Consider the following 17,357-nt stretch of genomic DNA (forward strand, 5'->3'; position numbering starts at 1 on the left):
TCGAGGTCAGGCTAGTGTGTTAGGTGTGGGTTACACAAAGTTCATTTTGTTCTTATCTGCCCTCCCTCCTGGGACAGTACAACTGTGGTGTTTTTACTATGTGGCCTTCCTCTGGCCAATTACTTTTGGGGTGTTTTGGGGTGCTGCAATTGGCAACAATAGCCTTCAACTGGTGGAATAAGAATGCTGGATCCAACCCAATGATTGGGGAGACACAAGATCAAGTTCCCATTCTTGCTTATCAGAGAAACTTCAAGCCAACCACTTTCTCTCACTGAATCAAAGAAAGGCAAGGGAGGGCCAAGTGCACTGCTCTTTTCGCTTTAGAACAAGGGTGGAGCAAACGTGTAATAAAAGGCTAGTCCACTTTGCCCAGCTTCCAGCAGGAGAGCTTCTCTCAGTTTTGCAATTGTAGTGAAAATATTCCCCCGAAGGATCCATCACCCACTCAGTCCACCCTGCCAGGAGCCATATGCGGGCCCAGAAGGGAACACACTGCCCTCCAAAAATCAGAGCTCAAGTCCGCAGGAGAGCAACAACAAAATCAGATTTGCATGTGCTAATTTACATATACAGTAGTACCTCGGTTCACAAACTTAATTCATTCCACGATTCTGGTCATGAACCAAATTGGTCACAAACCAAGTCAAATTTCCCCATAAGGTTCAATGCAAATAAGGTTAATCTGTTCTGAACCATACCTTTATGTTATACAAAAAGGATGGCATATAAAAGTTTTAAATAAATGTTTTGGGTTTTTTTTTTTTTTTTTTACCACAAAGTGGAGTGGGAGTGGGGCCATGGCTCCTGCGCCTCTGCCGTGGCCTTCTCCGAGCGAGCCGCAGCTGAGTAGCTGCCATGCTTCTTCCCCCCATGGTGGGGAGAGGCGAGAGGCACCCTGCTTGGCCAGCTGTGGCCCTGTCCCTTGCCTCGGCCCACGGAAAGCAGCCCTTACCTCCCTCTTCACGGCTTCCCGCTCCTATTCTCCCTCCTGGAGCCAGGGAACCACCTGTGAGGGGGCCTTCCTCCGGCTTGGAAGCGGGGCAGCAGCAAGGAGCCAGGAAGGCCTCAGCCAAGCGTACCCTCATGGCTCCCCCTCATGTCATCCTCTCCCTTTTGGGGGGCGGTGCGACGTCATCCACTGCAGCCCAAGCAAGCGGAAGATGGCTGCGATCGCAATCATGTTCATGCAGGAACTTGGCCACAATCATGGTCGTCACCCGATGAGGAGTTCGCGAACGAAGGCATGATTTTGCCGAAATTTCTGTTCGCGAACCAATTTGGTTGCGAACTGAAGTGTTCATGAACCGAGGTACCACTGTATTCTAAAATGTGTGTGTTTGTTTTCAAGATCCTTATTTCCTGACAGATTTATGGACAAGGAAAGGGGGACACTTCAAGGGAAAAAAAACTCTCAGGCAAGAAAGATTTGGGCAAGAGGGATGGCAGTAGGGGAAGCACATGTGGGTAAAATGCCAGCTAATCCAGGGGGATGAGATGCCACAGGAATCATCAGGCTCCTGGACCTTTGTTTTAGCAAGTGCCGCTAAATGGCGGTGGTGGGGTGATACCTTCACAGACTTCAGGGCTCCAGACAAAAAGTTCGGGCAGCCACTGCGGCTGCAGTGGCTCTCTGAATCCACTCTTTTGATTGATCTGCCACTCTATGCTACTCATCTTCACAGGGAACCAGCAGGGTAAGTCATTATTATCTGTCGCTTATATAGAGGAAAGCTAGATGAAAAAACAGGGGCTGTCCTAAGTCTGAGAAGCAAGGGGGCGGCTTGCTCTTCAGATCCAAATGCAATATCTTCACTGGTACACAGTGCCTTGATCATATGTAAAGCACCTCAGCTAGATGGGGGGTTGGGGTGGGACTATAGACACATGTTCCATAAACATGTATTTTATTTTCTCAGAATTTGTCACATACTACATACCAGTTGCAACCGAGTGTGATTACCAAAAATGCAAACAAATGCACACTCTAGTGGAGGCAATAAAAACTGCAATTCTGCTGTTAATTTGTGTATAGAACAATGTCATAGATCATGGGTCCTGAAACTACGGCCCACAGGCTGGATCTGGTCCGCCATGCGTATTTATCTGGCCCACCATAGAGGTTTTGGACTCATCATGCCTGTGGCAAAGCGCCGGCTTGCTCGCAAGATCGTTTTGGACTCACTTGGAGAAAACCATCTCTGCGCATGCACACCCCTGCCTTTCCGCGCGCTCCCCCTGTGCACACCACCTTGGCAGCCCATGCCCATCGTCAGCACCTTTCAACTGGCCCCCTGTTCAAAGAGTTTGAGGATCCCTGTCATAGATAATGAAAATATTCGGGGTAATGCAAAATCCTGACTAAATAGTAAAAACAGCTCTCCAAGTATGGCAACGATCTGCAAACCAATGCATACAAAATGACATGTGAACCAGGAAATCTAGACATTATTTCTGCACTCCAGCCTTAATCTTTTCCTGCAGTACATGAGTAATAATATTTGTCTATTTTGCAGGGTTGTTGTAAGGCTTACTGAGATAAGATACAAAGCACTCTGAACATCCTACTATGCTTTAATATAAAAGACAGTGTAGGAACAGGTGGAAGGAAAAAATCTACATCAATGGTATGCAAAAGGGGGAGACAGAAGATGCGGAGTAGGGAAGATGCCACTCTAAAGAAACCTTCCCCAACCTGGCCCCTTCCGGATGTGTTGCACACATCCCATCATCCATAACCAATGATTGCATTAGCTTTGGATAACGGATATCATAGCCCAATACATCTGAAGGGTTCTAGGTTGGGGAAGCTACTCTAAGGGTGTAAAGTAGAGCTAATTTACACTCCCTCTGCTCCCAAATAATGTCCAGCTGACCATCTGTGTACCTAAGGCAGATTCTCACTGCACTGGCCCAATGACTGCTGATGGAATCCAGCTGGGAAGGACAAAACGACTATGGGGTGGGGGAAAGAAGAAAACAGCCAGGCTCCTACATCTGCCATGTCTGTCCATCCACCTCTGCCTCAGCCCAAGAGTGAAAAGGAAACTAAGCACTTGGCAGTTAGCCTGTACTGGAGACACCGAGGTTGAAGGAATCACCTGGCTGGACTGGAATGGTGCACGAACCCATAGACTTGCACATGAAATGTCCCCCTTGTTTTCCTTGGTCTGAAGCTGAAAAGGTTCTCTGTCATGTGTTCCGTCCTCTGCTGTATCTTCCCACGCGGCTGAAGGGACATGCGAGTGGCCACAATTCACCTGCCAATGCGTTATTCTACTCAGGTAGGTTAGGTACTTACATCTTACAGAAAGGCCTCCATAAATTGCCAAGCAACCCGTGTGGATCGCACTGTGTCCATCTCTTGAATTGCCTTGCCTAGGGATGTGGACTGAGCTCCAAGGCGATCTCCTGATGTGCCACCGAGATGCAGACTTCATAGATGCGGAAGGAAGCGAAGGCGCCGGCTACAAGGCAACACGTGCCTACTATGTACCACCAGTTGAATGCTCCAAATGTGCTCCCCTTTAAAATGCAATAAACACCAAAACTGACCACAGCTATAACAGAGATGATCTGTATGCAGACCGGTGGATCATTGCCTTTCTCTTGCATAGCCATGTGGATGGCAATTTGTCCCGAGGTGGAATTCCTGATGTTTCTGGAAACCCCAAGGTGTATTATTTTCCCCCCAAGGACAACCAGGTCCCTTGTCTGTATTGTCAAAGGATGAAGTGGATGAGAGAACTGAAAACCGTCCCCTTGTCGTGCATTGATACAGCGTGTAATATATAATAGGACTTGGCTAAAAGGATTACGTGTGTGTGGGTGCTTTATCGTGGTTTCCAATTACGTGAAGTGGCTCATAATCCCGCTGCTTTCATCTAGCAACTTAAAATGCATGATGTCATCTTTGGGGGGTAAGATGTACATAACAAGGAGAAAAAAGTTCCAGTGAAACCATTATATTGCCCCATCTTCAAAGCAGAATGTTCCTTCCAAGACAAAACATCTGATGAAAGTCATTGGCAGCTAAAACAACGTTCGTGGTACTAGCAACATTTTAACAGGCAAGGATCATCTTTCCATACGTAACAGGAGCTATTATTCAAAATACTGAGTTTCTTCATCAGTATCTTCATCAGGTTCTTCTAGGTGAGGGTGGAGAAACTTTTGTACCTGCAGATATTCTGTACTTCAACTCCCATCAGCCCTAGTCAATCATGATCCCTCTAGTGGCGAAGGATGGTGGAAGCTATAGGTAAAACATGTGGAGGTTTCTAAATTGTCCACTCTTGTTCTATGGGGTTTCCATTGCTAGGCATGGAAACTCTCCACACAGGGATAATACTAGTCAGCTTGGTTTTAACTTCAGCAGAGAGCACAGCAGCGGCTTATTATGGAGGTTCAGATGTAGGGTCCTGGGTGTGTCCTAGAGCAGGCTTGATTTGCATGGGATTCTTGTTTGCCCTAGGATAGCTGTCACCTTTGAGTGCACAGCCCAAAATGCATCCGTCTTCTGCTGCAACGACAGCTCAGTTATGGTGGATGAGCGCTACTTCTGCAGCAGAACCTCCTCAGAGCTTCTTGGACAACAGTTTGAAAACCACTGCATCAGATGACAAAGCAGAACACTTAACAACACCAACTGAACTGAATCAACATTATCACAATAGCTATTGCTATGGACACTGGGATTCATGAGAGCCATAAATTTCAATGTGTCATCCCAAAAGGGAATTGGATTCTACCTCTTCTTCTTTTACATGCACAATTGTTACTTAAAATGGGATTTTCTACAGAGTTGCTGTGGTATACCTATGTTTTTCTTCCTTCGGTAACTTACAAATATGAATCAGGATTAATGCAACATTAGACATGTTATCTTTTTCTAAAAGACATTTTATTTCATTGACAGCATTGGTCTCAACATACAACTGAACTCTTAATTTAATCACACATGGAACTAAAATATTCTATGAATGCATTGGCTTTGATATTGCTAAAGAACATATTGATAGAATTTGGTGGGGCAGAAAAAACACAATGTAATCAAACAAACATTTAACCTAAACAAACATTAACCCTAAACCCTTGAAAACAATCTGCAGCCTTTACCTAAATTGGTGTGGGGAAACTCCCACATGTATCATCACAGATTAGGTAAGAAAAATAACTGTGTTTCTTGGAAATGTTCCATATAAACTATATCATTTCAAAATAGGAACATCTGAAAAACAGAAAAAGAAATAATCTATCTACCAGTTTCTAATACTTGGTTTTGTTGGGCTAATGTGTGAAAGGAAATTAGGAATAAGGAAGCTCTATCTATTCATATGTATGATGAACTAAACTTCTATATTCAAGTTTAATAAACTGTTGACATTTAAAACCAGCCAGTAGAAATAGCCCATAACCAAATTTGACATAACACTTTCCCTCTCTTTTCAATATTTTCCTGGTATGAGCATTAAAACACAGTAAAATGTTTGCTTGGCATGAGTGCAATCAATGTTATGCATTTCTAAATTGTCATGTGCAATCATTTACAAGTTCCCATTCATGCACCATATCCACCATTTGTACTCACCTTTCACTGCCAATGAAACATAAGCTATTAAAACAAAGGCTGTTATCAAGGTTTACCACTAGACAAGCTGTGGAAGTTAATGGTGGGGTTATCTTCTACAGTAGGGGCAGGCAGCTTTGAGGAATCGGGGGGCCATTTTTGCACCCCCTGCAAGCCACCCTCCTGCTACTGTCATAGTACTGGATTTGGTGACTTCAAAAAGAAGTAAGTTTTAATTTTTTTTAAAAAATCGGAAGTGTCAATGGCAAAACAGTACAGGTGCCATAGGCTGCATGTTGCTGAGATAAAATTGATACATTTACTGCTCTGGGGCAGTGCAGCGCCTCTTGTTTTGCCATCACTAATTTCAGCAGTGCAGAAACAGACATCACAGGCTGCATGGGGAGGTGGCAGAATGGGAAGCCATTGGGAACACAGGCTCAGTTTAAGCCTCTCATACTAGTTTTATGGTCTTATTTTTCCTAAAGATGGGGCATTCACAACTGAGAAAAACCAACACAGCTCTGTCATTTTGTTAAATGTTGGGACCCTCAACTAAGTGGTTTGCTTCTGAAAAGTTCAGTTTCCAGTTTCATACATATTATCACATTCTCCATCTCTCTAAACCACAAGGAGCAACAGCAACCTCTAAACTGTGGAGAGCAAATTACTTTTTCCTGAGTAAAGGTTTAGAATTTGGTCATTCCGTGCAGTAAAGAGAAACACCACACTGATCCACTGGCTACTGGATGGCCACGCATCACCAAGCAGTACAAGCTATTGCAGTGTTCTTCCAAAAATCATACACAAAGCAGTTCTGGCAAATCCAGTTCCTGCTGTTAATTCCTTTGAGATAACACGTTAAAGCAAATGTTACATTCCAGGTTTAGACAAGCAGCAGCAGATACAAAGTGCCCAGTTCCCAAGGCTCTGGAAACTTAACTGGGGTATCTGCTGCCAAGGTGTCTTGGCAAAACACATTTCTGTCCAAAACCTTGCTGCACAATTGGAAATTCTTCTCAGGTTGCTTTGATCCTGGCTTCAGTTTGGAAGTTCTTGAAATGGCAAAAAGTTTAATCAGCCAAGTATTAAAAGAATATAGGCTTCATATCTTTGATCCAAAAGAAAACATGAATAGAAATACATGGTTTAGACAGCAGGAGCGGAGTGGGAACGTCCCATGATTTGTTTAGATGCAGACTGTGTGCTCTTCAGGACTGAGCAGAAGGGAAATGGGCTAGAGCAGTAGCCAGCTGTCTATAACACTGAACTGGCAAATCTAGGACCACAAAGATCCTAGTCTGCCCACCATACCTATAGCCCTTTCTCGGGTGTCTTTGTAGTGCAGTGCCTTTCTTTAAAACTATGATGCCAAATGGGAAAAATGCACAGAGGGGGCTTTGAGGGCAGCCAGATCTGTTGCAGTGGGCAAAAGACAAAAATCAAAAACTAAGATAGGATTCAGAGGTTGATTCATGTAATGTGTGCAGCATGTAGGTGGCAAGGAAGGGGATGGCATGAAGCACAGGACAGAAAATGATGCCCGGCTTTCGGTGCACATACTAAATTGGCTCACTGAATGAAGGGATGTATCATTTCTGCACATATTAAAGTTTGAGATTTTACATAAACGTGTTTGGACTCAAAATCACACAGATCTGTCTTAGCTTTAAAAGTTGTTACTGAAACTATATGGGAACAACATGTGCATGCCTAAAATAACTCCTTCAAAACTCCAGATACTTTTCAATGTATATGATGCTTTAAGGCCAACATACGTGATCTGTAGTATCAGTATTTCAATTTTTACCTTCTGTCAGATTAGTTTCCTAATAACCATTTTCAAAAATAACTGGCAGAGCACCATCCTGTGCACGATTAGACCCCCCCCCCAAAAAAACCCCCCAACAACCTTTTAGATCTTTCTTTCTAAACATGCATAGGATTGATTTTTAACAAAATAAATGACTGAATGGGGGAGGCAAGAATGACTAATTGGTGTGTATGTGCGTGGGTGTGACAAATGAACTTCCCAATATAATGAAAGACTAGATTAATTCCCCAGAAGGCACATCAGATATGATACCATTCTCCCCTTATTTTCTAAATTGTGTTTTAAAGCTGCATCAGTAAATAGTGGCTAATAGGCTTAGCCGTAGATATTCCTTGACTGTTGGTTGCAGTCACCAATCTTACGTAATTTCACTGGATAAAGTGGCTAAGGAATCATCTATGTACTAAGAATTGGAAGGAGAGCACTTTAATCAGACACTTTAAAAAATGGAATGTTTCTAACCTCATCTTCGCCTTAATCATCATTCACACAATCTTTAACAAGGACTTTTATCTTTCAAATCAAGGGAAGACAAGTACTTGACTGGACATCCACATGTGCAACAACAGATCTTGCACATACTACAAGTATGAACAAGCCCTGCTTCAGACTGGCTATCTGCCAGTTAATGCTGTCTTAAAGTCATCCTACTTTCAGACCTTCCTCACACAAAACTTTGCATTTACAACATTATAACCAATATCCCAATCATGCCAATCACCAAATTCCCAGGCAAGTGAAGTAAGTGGAAGTAAGAAAACATTCTAGTTGAAAGAAAAAGTTCAGGCACAGTGGTATTTCAAAGCATTTACCAACAAACCTTGAGACATAGAAAGAAAGTTTAGAAAGATGCATAGGTGTGATTACAAGAAGGGACACAGTCTCATAGTGGAGATGCAAGTTGCTTTCCCTAAATCCTTACAGTTGCAGCTTGGGAGTGCACATACGCTCGCTCGTCCTCTGAAAATGCCCTGCAAGTGACTGTGGTTCCAGTACGAATGGTGCAACGGAACAGGTGTGTCTATGTCAGCACAGAGTTCTTTGTGCCTCGTGATATCTGCCCATCTCCCAGAAATCTATGTCTTCTTGTGGTACCTTCCAGGTATTTTGGACTTCAATTCCCACAAGCCCTAGCCAGAATCATTGATATGCAAGGATTATGGGAGTCATAGTCTAAAACAGCTGGATGGCACATGGGTGCCTACACCTATGCTAACCAGTCAATTTCTTTCCATAAAACACACACACGTACATGTACACACTTGTGCACAGCCTACTTCTTCCAGATTCTGAAGCATATTACTCAGGCCGCTAATCCCAGAGATCAGAGACTTTTCTGCAGCTTTTCTCCAGCCTCTCCAGCAAGCTGCTCACTTGCATGAGAAAGAACTGCATTTTCTTTCTTTTTTGCACTTGCTTTCTCTTTTTTATACTGTGTGTGTATAAAAATCAGATTTGGTTTTTTGTTTGTTTCTGTGAGCCAGCCAGGCAAGAACTGGACGCCAGAGAAAATGATAAAGCAAACACCACATTTTTATCTAGCCTCTTGGGATCTTTGGGATCACTGATCTTGCTTTTGAGATCTGAGTTAACAGCTTCTCTATTAAGCTTTTGAGCCCGGACAGCCACAGCATAGGCAAGGGATAAGTGTGCAGACAGTGGGAAATGTTCTGAAAGTGCCACCCAGGTAAACAGACATGCTAGTATGAAATGGAAAAGCAGGCAACTGGCTTCTTGCCAGCTGTGTTGCAAATAATTAGGATGATACTCTGAGATATTAAGCTCATTCTCTACTTGCTGTACATTTCTTTTCAGCAAATGAAAAGCTGAAGAAAGGGCAGAGACTTTACTGGGGGTCCTGTACCTGCACAACAATGCATTCTAATCACCAATTAGCAACTTTTCTTTTAATACTAAGGTTAGTTTCAAAAGCACACCCAGCAACCAACATCATAGCAAAGCTTTAAGAGCAGGATGGTGGATGGAAATGATTTATAGTCTAATGAACGCCTCCTCCATTCAAGGAGTATGGAAAAAGAACTGCTCGTTTCTTTCTCTCCAGGTCATCCGCAACTCTCCAAGGAGGTACCTAGCAGCATTTTAGGGTTAAGAGCATACATGATGGTGGGAAGTGTCTGTGAAAGCAATAATCTCCTGCCACTGGCTTTCCTGCTTTTAAAGAATTAACTGCCTGTGAGGGCTAGTGTATTCTTCTAGTTCTTCAGTTAGCAGGAAATTGCGTTTTTTCTTCATTCGACTGCTCCTCTTCAGTGACACATCCTGGCTGTCATCTCTTTCTGTAAAAAAGGATGGATTAAAAGTCAAAAGGCATTCATTTAATAAGACACAAATCTGGACACATTTCTGACTTTGGCACCAAGATCTAGAGCAACACTGGCTATGTGCCTACACCACAGTCCCTGCTTATCTATTCTCCATTATGCTCAAAGGCAATATTCACACATGGCAATTAATCTACTATCCTTTATCATCCTGACAACATTAATGAGTTATGAATATCCTAACCTTCTGCATCCTACCAAATATACTTAAAATTACCTGCACCGCTTATCAGAAAAAAACATTTCAAACTGATATAATGAGAATCTTAATATACCATTAAGTTCTTATCACACATTAATTTTCCATCAAGGAGTTGACAGACATTATGGATCATGAGTGCTGTAAAATCTCTCATTTTATGGACTATGTCTTAAATACATAAATATCTAAAAAAGTATGGTATAATCTTGCACAAAGTTTTTGAATTCTGTGGGTGTTTATTTTTAAGTTAGCTTCTAAATGAAATGTAGCTAAGACCCCAAACTAGTAAATGGAGGGACCTGGTTGTAACTGGCTATTCCCCAGCCTCGGCTGGAAGGACAGAGTCATTTCCACATCAGATGCATACTCCCGTTCAGTACAACCCCAGGTCTGCACTCTACTTATTTGATTTGTATTGATGCTGCTTTGATCAATCTACCAAGAAAAATGGCAGCCCGGGCAGCCAACTTGATTAAAAGAATAATAAAATAAAGCCGTCAAAACAACAATAATAAGACAACAAAAACAGAATAAAAATAACATTCAACCCAACAGATCTGTTTACAGCCAAGGCCCCATTATCATCTTCATCTGACGGCCACTGGCTAGCCTCCCCTAGCATGAAGTGCCACAAGCTTGAAGCAGGTACTGGAAGGTCACTCTGCTGAACCAGCCCGCCAGCAGCTCAATAACTTTCCTGTATGTATGGCTTTCCCACGACTGCAAGAACAGAGGGGTTTGTCAAGCCACCATTCATGGTTCACTGGGACGGGTTCAGACTGGGTGGATGACAAGTTGGGCAGTGCTCTTTTATAGAATTAAAGTCAATGTGTTTATTTTATACTGTAGCAACTACAATGGTGATACAAATGAAATCACACACACAACTTTCCATATGGCTGCTACTTCTTTGCATATGTCCTGGCCAAGCTTATTAGAGAGACTGAATAATGAGACCTCACGCTTTCCAAGAAATTTATGACTTACACTATAAAAGGATCTGTACATTATGGTTCTGTTTTTATGAACTATCTGAATTAGCCTTTACCACCTAGCTTGCTTTTTATGGGGTTCAAAGACTCCATCTTACCTAGAACCACCTTCCCCAACTTGGTTTGGACTGCAACTCCTAGAATTCCTGCCCATGGGAACTGTAGTGATGGGGGACACCTGGTTGGGAAAGATGCAGAGTTGGGAAGAATTGCCTCACTGGCTAATTTTTGGTGTACAATCTAGTACCTATCAGGCTTCCTGTAAAGAAAGATGCACTCTGTGAACCTTGCTCTGAACACTGAAAGTGCTGCTTATGTCCTCAGATAATACTGCACATTCAGAAACACTTGACAGGGAATGTAAACCTTATTTAAGCCATCTACCCCAGTCACCCTGTGCCTTTGCCGTACTGGTTGCCTCTTGTTTTTCTGCTCTTCTTTTAATCTTTTCCTCTTTGATTGGCAAGACTTTTGGCAGAGCCTTTCTAAATACTGGTACAGCAGCATTTTTCTTAGTACCTGATAAATAAGATGTACTGTCCTATTAAAAATATTGCTATATTAACAACAGTTATGGTACAAGTGAGGATTGACCAAATATGGAACTTTTGACAAAATGGCAGGGTACAAAATTCACAAAATGTGGTTTCCCTAGTCATATTCCAACCAGTCCAAAATGTTCAAACACGTAGTTCAAACATCAGCTCCTGTTTCATTAGCATTCTGATTTACAACCACAGATATGGCACCAAACCTATTGCTGTCGCTGTTCGGCAGGGCAAGGAAACTTGATGTTTTACAGCAGTACTGCCTTCCAAAGAGAGGGATAGGATACAAGTGGTTATTTACTTAAAAGGTTCTTCCTAGTTCCAGACTTAATTGAAAGTTGCAACTGAAGCCTAAACCAAGACATGGAATTAAACACATCTGCACTCCAAAGTCTTTGGGCTACCCCTAAATCTTCCTGAGCAATCACAAGATGATGCTCTAATGAACTTCTGAATTATGATGCCAAATTTAAATGTATGTCTTAAGCCCTCAAGCGGATTCCCCCCCGCCCCAATAAATAAGGAACACTTGAAAACTCCAGAAGAGTCTTTGGACTGATGCCGATCTGATCTCCACACCATCAAGAGGTAAGCCACTGCCTGTATAATGATGGTCCAAAACTGCATTTGTGATCAAAATGCCTAACTCAGCCCTGATTACTGGAACACAAATGCATATATGAAAAAGCTGCTGCAGTTCTGGATTTGAATTAAACAACACTTGGTTCATAAACTGTAGGGGGACTGGAATCTTACCCTTGGCTACAAACACACCAGGAGGCGCTGTGAGCAAGGAAAAGTCGAGGTAGCAAAACTCAGTTGATACAAAACCACCCTTTCTTGCTTTCTTACCATGAAGACTTCACATCACACAATACATAGGGCTAGCTCATTTATAACCTGTAGTATTGTGTAAGTGGCCCCGGGCACTTTGTGGTATAGATCAGCATATAAAATAAAACAAACAAAAAGGTATTTAAACAAATAAATACTAGAAACCTGTTCTATGCGGGCTTTCACTCCAGTGCTGTTTCACAACAAAACAGCAACAAAACCCTTGGAAAACATCTGAATTGGAAGCAGCATAAAATGGAAGGAAGCAATATGGTAACTCAGCATTCTAAGCAAGCCACTGGCCTACACAGGCCAAAAGACAAGGCTGTGTGGGCTTGTGAATGTCTGCAATTTCAAAACAAAAGCAAATTCTTCCTCGCTCCCTCCGCCACACACACACACACACACACCACTACCTTCTTGTTCAGTTTGTTAGAAATTATAAAGACTAAACAATAAAGACATTTGTTTCTTGGCCACAAATGCAAAGCTGTTTGTTTTCAAACTCTATCTGGAATTTCAAACTCTAGGCTTGCAAAACTGCAATTCTTTTTTTAAAGCACTTCGTTTATTATGAAAGCAATGTGGACTGGCAGCAAATGTAAAAGTGGCAAAGTAATGTGTACACAGTTTTACACTCAGCACAGAAAAGAGCAGCTGCCTTGCGAAACAGAAATCCAAAAATATTCTTTTTATTATATTTGCTGCAAAGCCAAATTGCCAGTTCTCTTCAGATCTAAATTTTAGAACACAAAATTTTAATTGAAGTTTACATACAGAAACGATGATGATGATGATAATTCCCATGCACATCTGACTACAGAATGGAGGAAGGGCCAACTGGCATGAAACAAAAAAGCAAGTGGTGGTGGGGAGCAAGTTTTAATTTGTAACAACATGCAGAGTGTGGTGCTGCCAGCCTCTTTGGTTGTGTGCAATTATATATAATAATACTTGTTTATATATTGCATCTCCTAAATGCTCAATGTATGCTGTATATGTTACAAGTCAATTAAGGAGGAGCAGGCTGATCTGGCGTGTACTAGTGGGACCTGGCTGGGTGAACTGTGAGGTGACCTGATCCAGCACAGCTCACCTGGGTACTTCGTGCAGCGCCAGCACAGGCTGGAGGAGCTGCTGGAATTCAGCTGACTTCCACTAGGGAAACACGTTGGGGATGTGGCTGGTGCTTTGCCCACCTTGCTGCCAAGCATCCCCCCTGAGCAAGCTGGCAGAGGGGGCCTCAAGTATGATGTGGGGGGAGACTGGGGCAGTGGTCTGGGAGACAACTTTCAATGCTGAGGCTTCCTCTGGAGCCCCGGCTTGAGACTTCGTGGCCTCCATCAGTTGTTCATCAGCCCAGCACATGAAGCAGGGCATACCTTGGCGTGCTCTTTGTTCCAGGTCATAAGATAAGCAGTCTGAAAACGGGTGACCAAGGAACCCTGCTGCCATAGGCATTTCCTAGTGAGAAATCCCCTGCCTCTGGAGGTCAGACAGGAACCAACACTGTTGCTGTCAGTGCCTTGTTCCGGGAAGCCTTTTTTGCTGACCAGCCACAGTTTAAATGTTTGCTATGTTTTTAATGTATTGTTCTTCTTCTTTGTGTTGCTTTAGCATTATACAGTTTACCGCTCCTGAGTTTGCTTAGAAAGGGTGCAGTAGCAGGACTGTAAATAGCAGCAGCAGAAGCAGGACATTTAAATCCTACTTTTCTTCAGCCCATATGTGTGATATGCAGAGACCATGAAGAAGAACTCAAGATAGCTTGCAAGGTTCTCCTCTCTATTTTCTTCCTTGCATCAACAACCCTGCAAGGTAGGTTTGGCTGAATGGTGGTGACTAGACCAAAGTCATACAATGGGACTAAAACCCAGATCAATAACAACCATGCCACACTGGCTCATAAAATAAATAAAGTGGAGAATGATATTGGTTCCCCCATATTATGAAGTGGGAATTTGCTGCTATTCACATTACAGAATCAATTGATGCTGAGCTGAGACCAGAGCTAGTAACCTTCTAGCATACAGCTCATCCTCTTTCACCATCACAATCACCTTTCACCATACATCAGATCAGTATTTCTAAGAATCTTGTTCTGTTCTTCATAGATTTGTGCTCATGTTAGCATTCTTTATATCTTTTCTTCCCCGTGAGAACAGTAGTCTGTACTTACATATGGCAGTAAAATTATTATGCAGTACAGCTTTGATGTGGAAATCATGCAGCAGCTCCTCTAAATCAATCACGTTTCACATTCATATAATTAACATTGAAAGCCAGAATAGACCCATCACTGTACAGGCTAGAAAGCTCATTTGGGAATCTTTTCCAACAAATATGGGGATGCCCTGGAAGGTGCCTTCAAGCATCCTTGAAGATGATTTCTGTAACATCTTGGGCTTAATAAACATATTTCTGAACGATTAGATACACTCTTCCTGTTTTTCCCATCATTTTGGTACTGAAGAGAATAAACTTCCCACTGCCACATGGAAAATGTGCATGTGTTTAGCCACTACCAAGTGAAGTGAAGTGGAAAGCTACTAAGAGGCCTTTTCAGTTGTGGCACCCCAGCTGTGGAATGACCACCCTGGAGAGGTTTGCCTGGCGTCTAAGTTGTGGTCGTTTCGATACCAGGTGACCTTCCTTCCCCAGTAGGCGCCTGCTACAGGTGTGCAGACTTTCCCCCCATTAGAACCCCATGCTATGCCTGCCTGCCTGGCAGAGAGGAGTTTTACCGACTGTACATGGATAGAATGTGTTGCACAAACCCACCCATTCTCTCTGTCTTTAGCCTGTTCTTTCCTAGGAGAGGGTGGGAGAGCTTCTTAACAATTATTTACATTTAGAAGTAAAACTCCAGGGCCAATTCAGAAAGAAAAGCAGTCATGTGAGGACAGGACAGGAATGAAAGAGTTAGTGAAAAATTAATGACAGACCAACATTTTACTGTAGTTAATTCTTTAAAAGAATTCTGAAAACCTCCTTGCCTGTGCACTCACATAGTTTCGGTTATATACCCGAGCCTGCGGTACATGTGTATTAATATTTTACAGTCTCACAGCCCTTCCTTTCACACCATTATCTTTCTCTCGACACGGCTTGCCTCAGAGGCCAAGGTCCAGTAGGCCATACCTTTTTGCTCAATGAAAACTGCAGCGATTTGCTCAGGTGAATTGACTCTACGGATTCAAATGGAAGGTTTCCAAGTACACATTGTGGACACACTCAGTTTACATTCTCAGGCCCTTTGGAACCACACGTGGATTTCCACAAAGCTGGGAGAGCAGACAGACATTTGTTCAAACTATTTCCTTAGACAAATATAGAGGTAACTGCTGTACCATCAAACAGTTTGGCAACAACAAACATATGCTTTCCTAATACGTCTTGGTTTGTGCCATTGTTTTTTTATTTTCACCTGAAATGTGACTCCATTACAGTCACTAACATAGCCAAGCAATGCACCCATAGATCAGGAGCAGGTAAAAACCAGATGATTCCCACCAAGTCCCCAAAAGTCTGAATAACACCAGAACGGGTATGGCCACAGTTCTGACATCATTAGGTCCCTGACTATTGGTAGAAGAATCTTTACAGTGCATCAGGCACATCCTAGCTTTGCTATGTGCGAAGCCACTTAGCCTGCCCCATGCATTCTCCTTTGGGGTGAGAATGTGGGGCGGGCACAGCCACTGTACTTAAGCCAATGGCTAGAGTGCCACCTCAAGTCATGGTCGCTTCACCACGTAGCAGTTTCCCCAGTGAGAAAGCAGCCACATGGGAAAATTCCTTGTTTGCACCCACCACTGTTATCTCCAGCCTGCCATCAAACACTACATCAGGTATTCCTCCAGGGGCAGGAGAAGACCTACTTTATAGAGGAACCCATGGAGGTTCTGTAAGTTGGACAGAGAATGGGCCAGAGATTCCCCCACTACCGATCATGACATTAAGGTCCAATTGAGTTGACAGCCAAAATATTGCTAAGGGTTCACAGGGGGATATCACTTGTACTGGGCTTCAACAATATAATTTCTTGGTTTTCCTACATGGATAACTGGGGGAAGTCAAGGTCAAGTTTGGTTTAAACTAAGGTCATTCCTGATACTCTAATATGATTAGGTCAGTTACTGAATGACCATTATACTTCCAGGATAACTGAACTTTGGCACCTAGTACAGATGTAAGAGGGATCAGTGCCACCTTGGAAGTCCCAAGGTCTTCCAAGAAGAAATATCCAAAACAGCAACCCCATTCCCATCGTGTTACCCCTGCCATAAACTGCTACAGCTGAACAGGCCCAGAAGATCTGCAGACTAACATAATCTGGTAAGCATCCCTGTCAACAGAAACAGAGCTTTGGTAAAACAGCTTGACTGTCCAGTTCTGCAAATGGCACAGGAGGAGGCGTGGAAGATAATGTCTGAGTACTTTATAATGTGGTGTAGCAATGCAATTCACTCAGCATGTACAAGAACATAAGAAGCTTCTTCATTCTGGTTTATCCAGTTCAGTATCTGCTCTTGTTGGTGGTGCTCCCTAGGGGCTTGGACGCAGGCCTATCCTGGTCCTTCCAGCCAAGGTCCTTTGAGAGGAGATACTGGAATTGAAACCTCAGGCCTCTGGGGTTTGAAGCACAGGCTATCTTACTACTCCATGGGCCTTATGGAAAAGGTAAAGATTCCAAAAGTATCTCAATCCCACAACCTGCTGCTTCTTAGCTTTCCCCATGAACTGCTTGCCATACCTCTGCTCATTTATTTATTTATTTATTTATTTATTTATTTATTTATTTATTTAAACATTTTTATGCCGCCCCATTCGCTGAAGCCTCGGGGCGGCTCACATCAATAAATTAAAATAATTATAATATAAATTAAAATATAAATATAAAATTAAAATACAACAGTACAGTATAAAATAAGCCGCCCTGGCCAGGTAAAACCAATAATATTAACAGTTAAAATGCCGCTTGAATAAAAAAGTCTTCGCCTGGCGCCGTCGTTATTTGTTTTTCGGCGCCAGGC

General features: G+C 42.7%; 1 protein-coding gene across 4 annotated transcripts in view; it reads right to left on the reverse strand.

Annotated features, from left to right (window-relative positions):
* Nucleotides 1-4,705: 4,705 nt before the first annotated feature.
* MOB3B (MOB kinase activator 3B) overlaps nt 4,706-17,357 on the reverse strand; it is a 104,637-nt gene continuing 91,985 nt past the window's right edge. For all 4 annotated transcript variants that reach the window (XM_044427965.1, XM_044427966.1, XM_044427968.1 and 1 more), the window contains one exon: nt 4,706-9,700. In XM_044427965.1, the coding sequence (XP_044283900.1) occupies nt 9,671-9,700 (30 nt within the window). In that variant the 3' untranslated portion in view covers nt 4,706-9,670. The remainder of the gene's footprint in view (nt 9,701-17,357) is intronic.

This window comes from Varanus komodoensis, unplaced genomic scaffold (assembly GCF_004798865.1).
Source record: "Varanus komodoensis strain SLA01 unplaced genomic scaffold, ASM479886v1 scaffold19, whole genome shotgun sequence".
NCBI classification, from domain to species: domain Eukaryota; kingdom Metazoa; phylum Chordata; class Lepidosauria; order Squamata; family Varanidae; genus Varanus; species Varanus komodoensis.